At 38.5% G+C, this 8,991-nt stretch overlaps 1 protein-coding gene across 1 annotated transcript; it reads right to left on the minus strand.

Annotated features, from left to right (window-relative positions):
• Window positions 1-1,432: 1,432 nt before the first annotated feature.
• Window positions 1,433-2,933, minus strand: LOC109207510. Its single transcript, XM_019370450.1, has one exon. The coding sequence runs from the start codon at window positions 2,589-2,591 to the stop codon at window positions 2,121-2,123; it is 471 nt and encodes a 156-aa protein (XP_019225995.1). The 5' UTR covers window positions 2,592-2,933; the 3' UTR covers window positions 1,433-2,120.
• Between the last annotated feature and the right edge of the window lie 6,058 nt (window positions 2,934-8,991).

Here is an 8,991-nt window from a genome sequence, read left to right on the forward strand (position 1 = left end):
AATAAGATGAAAGACTGAATGCAACTTCTCCAGCCCTCCACCCTCCACGGACTATGGAACAACACATGGAGAAGAAAAGAGAGACCGAAAGCATACTTCTCTTGAAAAAGAGGAAATGATTCAAAAACTCTGCATCTTGCTAAGAACGTCTTTTCTCAAACTTCAAACACCTCGGACTGGGCAGTCTCTATAATGACTCAACGACCATCCGTCACAATGGCTTCATTACAAGGGTCCTAAGAATGGATAGCTGAAGGGCACACAACTCTATTATGAATTATATAGAGGAAAAAAACTGACGATCCCTTTTACAGTTGTTTCCCCAAATCCCTGTAACAGGCTCGCCATATATACTGTCAAATGACAAGATGAAACTAAAGGTATTTCAGAACTATCCAGTGACAAATTTGAGGAATAACAAGATAAATATGGCAATTTCAAGTCAATACCAGGATATTTACTCGTACACACACGAAAGGACGTAAAAAACCTCTTACATTAGCCACAAAAGACAATAGAATGGAGATTAAAATGGAGGGGAAAATCATATAGATCCCGCGAAGACAAAATTAAGCAAATTTGAGTGAGATATCAATATTATAGTATGTTACAAGCAATGTCCTTCCAGCTAAGTACCACCTGCAACTCGTTGTCTTTCCTGTTTCTCATCTTAAGTTTATTTGCTTTATTATCATACAAAAAATAAGGTAAAGGTCATCCTTCCCGATAAGCTATTTTACCTTCTAAGCATTCTTATTTCTGGTATACTCTTCTACCCATGCCCTTGTCCAAAATTTAAAGTTATCGTCAATTATGTTATCTGTCAAATTTAGAACACTGAGCATGGGGTTGCCAAACTTTCTTAATATAAGCACAATGCAGTGGTTTCTCTAAACATACTAAACCCAGTATCCCCAATAAGGTAGTGAAGCAAAGGCCAGTTCACTAAGCAATCATGCTTTAAATATATTCTCTGATACCAAAACACAGAGAGGAAGGAATGTACAAGAATTTTGACAGATTCCTGCACAAGATCAGCATCCATATCAAGTAAGTTACACAGAGAAATTGTCAATTCTAACTCTTGTTTGAGGAGGTAATGGTCCCAGGAAATGTTACAGAAAAAATAGCTCTTTTCACCCCAAGGTCCCAACACCATGTTATTCAGAATTCTGTCTTATATGGCATAGCAAAGTCCATGTTTATCGTCAAATTTATAAACTTTAGATATACTTGCCGTCATAATAGGTTACAGCTCTAACACAAAGCACTGTGATCACTTGGGGAGCCGTAAGGCCTAATATTTGGCTTCATCATGATAATTATTTAAATCTATCAGTGTTTTTTTTCAAGTTTAAGCAAGTTCAGTCTTGACATCTTATCAAGTAGAGACAAACAAAAGAAGACATAACAGAACATAGAACTGGTGGAGTTTCTCAAAGGAAAGTATAACATCAAACTCAATCACATAATTCAGTGATATGCAATATTTCCACCTTCATATACAATGTGAACTGTTGCCGGTACACCATACAAATTATGGCTCAAAAAATTGAATGAAGAATGCAATTGAAGTAGAAATTACAAGATTATTGTTGCTACAAAAGGCGATTACTGCAAAACGTCATTCATTTGCATAAGGAATAGTTTCATTCCATCAAGTTTTATACCTCGTGCTCGAGTTGCCATACACCTTAGAGCAATTGGACGGACGGTTTCTCTGGCTTCTCCTCAATCTTTTTCAAATTTAAATTCAGTATGTCCCATTTTCTGAAAAAGTTCTCTTCCAAATTGGGAAATGCCCTAAAAGTAAAAAATCTTATCCACAAACGTAGCTTTCCTTTGGTTTGCAATTCCAAATTTATACTAGATATCCTCTCAATCTGATAGAAATGATTTTCAACTCCACAAAATGAGAATCATACGCCAGAAACTAGAAACACAAAATACAACTATGGAATTACTTCAACCCTCAGAGTTCAAATTTTGGCAGGTAAATGAGGCAACCCAAATCAAGAACTAATAGGCCATGATCATAATTATGAGCATTCGAAGCCTCTAAGCTCTATTATCCCAATGTTTTGTAAACTTTATCATCCAATAATTTCTGATATCATATTTCATTTATCATTTTGAAGAGAGCAAGGCTTAGATTCTGCTACATCCAAATGGGGATTGCATTCTTTGGAATAAAAATCATTATTTTCAATAAAAACTCGAAGCATCTCATAAGTAAACGTGGGGCTATTAGGATCACTCGTCTGTGACTCACCTCCTGAATCAGAAGTCAGCCGTTTCTTCAAGCACAAATAACATCCACCTCCTCCTCCATATAATTCCCTTCTTCTCTCCGAATTTACAGAAACCCCTTTCTGTTTCCTCCTCAAAAACGTCCCTTTAACCTTCCTAAACCGAAAACAAGATATCGTTTTCCCCTTTATCTTCTTACTTTGATCATTTTCCTCTTCTGAATCATCCATATCCTTACACCTACCACTAACACCGGCACCGGCGTCGTTATCGTCATCATCGCCGCCGCTTTGTCCAGCGCCACCACCAGTTCTGGGTGGATTATTGGTGGAAACAGACATAAAAAAAAATAAAAGTGTTAAATCAGGAAATTACAAAGGAGGATTGGACCACAGAAGCATGAATGTATTTAGGGGGGGGGGGGGGTACCTGTAGTGTATTTGGATATGACGCAAAGCATCTGGTAAGTACAGTTGCTGCAGATGAAAAGAGTGAGAGTACAGAGAGAAAGAGAAAAAGTGTGAAATAACTGAGAATTTGAATTGAATTGGAATTGAATTTCTGAAACAAAAACACAGGAGATGGAGAGAGAGAGAGAGAGAGCAAGGAAGGATATGGTTATTGACGCCAAAGTTGTCGGGTTCCCTCACGGGTAACCCTTTAATTAATTGACAGGTGGTCCACTTCTATTACGTGTTTTCTCATTTTTCCTTTTATTTTTCTTTATCTTTTCATGGTAGGTATTTGTCTATTTTTATTGACGGAGATTGTTTCTTTAGTAGTTTTACTTTTGGAGAAGTCAATCATAATATCGATTGTACAGATACATTGGTGCCACGTGTTGCCTACACATCTACGATTAGTTTGCATTCTCATGTTGGAAACAATAGTTTATGCACCCCGTACAATACTCCTAGTGCCTACATTAAGTTTCTTTTTATCTTTTTTTGTTTTTCCTTTTAATCTTTCTTTTTGGAGATTTTTGGTACATTATTTATATACGGTTCACTAAAGTAGATTCACATAAATTTTCTTTCTTCTTATATACATATATTTCGGTACGTAAAATGTAATTTCAATAGAAAAGTATTTAGAAAATACACCTACTCTCAAAATAAAATAAGGTACTTATTCAACTTCCTAGAGATATAGACAGTAACTAGTTCTGTTTATTTCAATTAGGAATAATTGATTCACTTAGTGATAGTTTAATTCGTGGACTAAAAGATAAGTATTGATATGAGCGGAACCATAAGGTATTAACTTCATTGACAATTTACTTATACAATATTGGTGCAGAAAAAAATATCAAAAATTAAGAATACCTTCATGATTTCTATTTTTATATGAAGGCCTTCTATTTTTATTTACTAAAATATAGCATCTTCTTTTATTGATACTTTTATTATTTCATGTGCTCTTATTCAAGTTGCTATCACACATATTTTAATTTCACATAATAATGGAAATTAGGGGAGAAAGGCGGGGAAAGGAAGTTGTTTCGGGTGGCTAAAGCGAGGGAGAGGAAGGCCCGGGATCTGGACCAAGTAAGGTGCATCAAAGACGAGGATGGTAGAGTATTGATGGGAGAGTCCCAGATCAAGCAGAGATGGCAGACGTACTTTTATGGTCTTCTGAATGAGGAGGGGGACCGGGATATAGCGCTAGGGGACTTGGGGCATTCGGAGAGTCTCCGAAATTTTAGGTATTGCAGGCGCATTAAGGTGGAGGAGGTCGTGGGGGCGTTACGTAAGATGAGTGGGGGTAGAGCGACCGGGCCAGATGAAATTCCGGTTGAGTTTTGGAAGTGTGTTGGTCGAGCAGGATTGGAATGGTTGACTGGGTTGTTCATTGTAATTTTTAGGACGAAGAGGATGCCGGATGAATGGAGGTCGAGTACAGTGGTACCGTTGTACAAGAACAAAGGTGATATCCAGTGTTGTAACAATTATAGGGGTATCAAGTTACTTAGCCATACCATGAAAGTCTGGGAGAGGGTGGTGGAGGTGAGGGTGAGGAAGACGACGTCTATATCCGACAATCAGTTTGGGTTCATGCCGGGCCGCTCCACTATGGAGGCTATCCACCTTAGGAGGTTGGCGGAACAGTACAGGGATAAGAAGAAGGATCTGCACATGGTGTTTATTGACTTGGAGAAAGCGTATGATAAGGTTCCTAGGGAGGTGCTCTGGAGATGTCTTGAGGCAAAGGGCGTGCCGGTAGCCTACATACGAGCGATAAAGGACATGTATGATGGAGCTAAGACTAAGGTTAGGACGGTGGGAGGCGACTCGAAGCATTTTCCGATTGTTATGGGATTACACCAAGGCTCAGCGCTTAGCCCGTTCTTATTTGCCTTGGTGATGGATGCTTTGACACACCATATTCAGGGGAGGTGCCATGGTGTATGTTGTTTGCTGACGACATAGTTCTAATTGACGAGACGAGGACTGGTGTTAACGAGAGATTGGAGGTTTGGAGACAGACTCTCGAGTCTAAGGGTTTCAAATTGAGCAGGTCTAAGACAGAGTACCTAGAATGCAAGTTTAGCGTTGAGTCGAGGGATGTAGGCGGGGACGTGAGGCTTGGGCCACAGGCCATCCCCAAACGAGATAGCTTCAAGTACCTTGGGTCGATGATTCAGGGGGACGGAGAGATCGACGAGGACGTCACTCACCGCATAGGGGCGGGCTGGATGAAATGGAGGCTTACATCTGGAGTCTTGTGTGACAAGAAAGTGCCACCGACACTCAAAGGTAAGTTTTATAGAGCTAATAGTTAGACCGACCATGTTATATGTGGCAGAGTGTAGGCCGGTTAAGAACTCCCATATCCAGAGGATAAAAGTAGCAGAGATGCGGACGCTGAGGTGGATGTGCGAGCACACTAGGATAGACAAGATTAAGAATGAAGATATTCGGAAGAAGGTTGGCATCGCCCCTGTGGATGACAAGATGCGGGAAGCGAGGCTCAGATGGTTCGGGCACGTGCAGAGGAGAAGCCTCGATGCACCGGTGAGGAGGTGTGAGCGGTTGGCCGTGGTGGGTACGAGAAGAGGTAGAGGGAGACCTAAGAAGTATTGGGGAGAGGTGATCAGGCAGGACATGGCACGACTGCTCATTTCCGAGGACATGGCCCTTGATAGGAAGGCCTGAAGGTCAAGCATTAGGGTTGTAGGATAGGGGTAGTAAAGCTTTCCTTACTTCATTCCGGGGTTGAGGCGGGGTTGGATTAGGATTGGTCTTAGATGGCTTACAGTTTATGTTGGACCCACACTATTTTTGTTGTTTGTCTTAGCCCCAGGCCTTAGATTATGGTCACTGTTATTGCATGTCATTCATCTTTCGGTTTTTATGTTTTTGTTACTATTACGATTTCTATTGGAGTTACTAATGAATTCTCTCCTCTTGTTTTTTCTTACTTTATTTTCGTCTTTATGAGCCGAAGGTCTATCAGAAATAACCTCTCTGCCCCTATCGGGGCAGGGATAAAGTCTGCGTACACATTACCCTCCCCAGACCCCACTATATGGGATTTTACTGGGTAGTTGTTGTTCCTGTTGTTGTTATAATAATGGATAAATACCCACGTAAATTATATGAATATTTTTTTGTGCTAGAAACAAAACATTTCACCAATTACTATATTGATATTGCAAAGTTTTTAGTAGGAAATACACAATATATTAGTAACACACATATTTCTTTGCGAAAAGGTTCAAAAATACACCCCTACACTTCTCAAAATCAATCATTGATGTCCTCTGATAAGAGTTCAATTCAAAAATACCCTCGTGTGTCACCCAATTATATCACATTATTTACTCTTATTTTCTAACACAACAAAAGAAAAGTTGACTAATTTTCGAATCCAAGTCAACTAGTGCCAGGAAAATGCATTATGTTGAGGAACTCATTTATCATACATTATTCAAAATAATAGTGTTTGGTAGAAAATAAGAATATACGTCAAATTAACAACATTTAGGGGTCATTTGTTTTTTTTAAGATTAAGACGTATGAATCTGAATACACATATGAATATTAAGATGTGTATTAAGATTAAAACATCTGAATATATTAAGATGTGTATTAATATCCGAATAGAAATAATTAAGACTGTTTGATTTTTAACATCTGAATGTATAAAATTTATCTTTATTTTAAAATTAATAAACAGAAAATTCAAATGAAATACTAACTAATCTAATATTCTATAAATAAAATATATAGTTTTTTATAATATGATAGTTGTTGGTGATGATGGCTAACAGGTGAATGCCGACTAGAGATGGTCGTTGGTGGTAGTTTTGGTTGATGATGGTGGGTCATGCTAGTAGCTAGTAGCGATTGGTAGTGGTGGCGATAATGATTGATGGTGGTGGTGGTGGGTGGTGATAGTTAATAATGGCTGGTTGTGGTATTAGTTGTGACTGAGGAAGGTGTTGGGTGGGTGGTGATAGGTTATAATGATGGGCAGTGCCGACCGTGGTTGTTGATGGTGATAGGATGGTCAGTTGTGGTAGTTGAGGCGGATAAATGTTGATTGTGGGTGAGAATGATATATGGTGGGAGTGGAGAGGATAGTGTGTGGTGATGATCGATAATGGTGGCGGCTATGATTAAGGATGATGGTGGCGGCTATGATTGATTATGATGGTGGCATGGTGGTGGTGGTGGTGGTGGTTGAGTATGGTAGTGGTGGCATGGTGATAGTTGATAATGGTAGGTGGTGATGGCAATTAATAATGAATATGTGATAGCATCTTCATGAAATTAAGTCTCTGTTATAGATCTTAATCATACACACCTATTCAGACCCTTTAAGTGGTTGTAAAGCGAAAAAAAAAATACTTAATGATTAAGATCTGAATAATTAAGATTCAGACTTTAAAAACAAACGACTTGATGTATGAGATCTGCATGATTAAGATTCAGACCTCCATTAAGTACAAACAAATAAGGCCTCAAATGATATCTTAACTTAAGAATCTCAATGTGTATAAATTTAAATTTCATTAAGTTGTATAACTAAATAAACTGTAATATTTAAATGGATACAATTCGTGTATGAAAAAAGTCAAAATTTCTAAGGTGTAGTAACGTTTTCCCTGAAATTCTAAACAGCTTAGAAAGACCGTGTCCTTTGACTATAGTACTTTTGATTGCACCTATAAAACTTATTTTCTAAAGAAAATTCTACTAAAGTTATTGTTGGACTTTAAAGGCATTAGGCTTCGAAGACTTTAAGCATTGGGTTTAAAGTCTAAGAGTGTGAATTGGAAATGGTGGAAAATAAAATGGAGGGAAATGAAAATTTGAATGAAGTGAGCTTTTGACTTGCACTTTGTCCCTCATTGGTGAGGGACAACTACATTTGTGTGCTTATATATAGAATCACTTCTTAAAGCTCTTAAAAGGAGTTGAAGAGAATGAACCCTTGTGCCGTCGTTGTCGCTCGCTCGGCTCGACTTCGGCTTTGGATCGATTGATAAGATTATTTTTGGACAAAATTTAATAATTAATTAAATGCCAGATCAGTGCTGAAGATTCAGAAGGCTAGTCTGGCCGCGGTCCTGGCGTAACCGCGGCAGGACGCGTAAACTGCTGAACAGACAACAGACAGCACACCTCTTCCAATAATTGCCTATAAATTCTGAGGCATGGCTTCGTTTTTAACACACCAAAAACATTACACAACTTCATTCTTTCTGAAAATACTGCATTCTAATTCGCAGTCTCTCTCTCTCAAATTCGTAAGTGTGATTTTGCTCCGTTCTTTGAGTTCGTTGGTATCCTGCAATTTGTATTGCCACTGTTGAAGGAAGGTTTATTCCGTTTCATCCTGGGAGGATTTAATCCATTACCTTGGCAACGTGTGAGGGGGATAAAATTCCTTAAGGATGCACAAGCAAATTGTGGACTCGGAATATTTCTTATTCTTTACTATTTTCCAGTTTCTTTTATTCTTCTAACAGTTTTCTGATTTTGTGTTTTAACACAGTAGCAGTTAATAAGCTTAAGGAATTTCACTAATGTTTCTGTGTTGAAATATATATTAAAAACTGTTATCTATATTTTGTATATTATTTTGGAGACTAAAGCCTTCGTGCTTTCTACTCCAATAATTGTTTTGTCCGGTTTAAAGTATATCAAAACTTTACCGGAATAATAAACGTACGGGTTTGAAGTATATAAAAACTTCACCATTGTTACGTGTTGTATGTTTGGTTTGGTATTCAGTTTGAAGATATCAAAACTTCACTGAGTTAAAAAAGTTCTGTTTTGGTTCCAACTCTACAGAAAAATGACGAATGAAAACCAAACTAATGGAAATATTGCGGGAACGGGTGCTACTGTTACGAATGTTGTTGCCTCGTCAAGCCGTTCAACTCCTGCTCATGCTATGGCACCAGCAGAAAAACCCGGAAAGTTTTCCGGAATCGACTTCAAACGCTGGCAAATGAAGATGCTCTTCTATCTTACTACGTTGAGTTTGCAGCGATTCATCAAGGAGGATCCTCCAGTCCTGGCTGAAAATACTCCGGATGACGAACGATTTGTAGTAACTGAAGCATGGAAACATTCTGATTTCTTGTGCAAGAACTACATTTTGTGTTGTTTGGAAGATAGCTTGTACACTGTCTATAGTGTCATGGAAACTTCAAAAGCGTTATGGAATGCGCTTGAGAAAAAGTACAAGACTGAGGATGTCGGACTTAAGAAGTTCGTGGCTGCAAGG

The sequence above is a fragment of the Nicotiana attenuata genome, unplaced genomic scaffold (assembly GCF_001879085.1).
Source record: "Nicotiana attenuata strain UT unplaced genomic scaffold, NIATTr2, whole genome shotgun sequence".
NCBI classification, from domain to species: Eukaryota; Viridiplantae; Streptophyta; class Magnoliopsida; order Solanales; family Solanaceae; genus Nicotiana; species Nicotiana attenuata.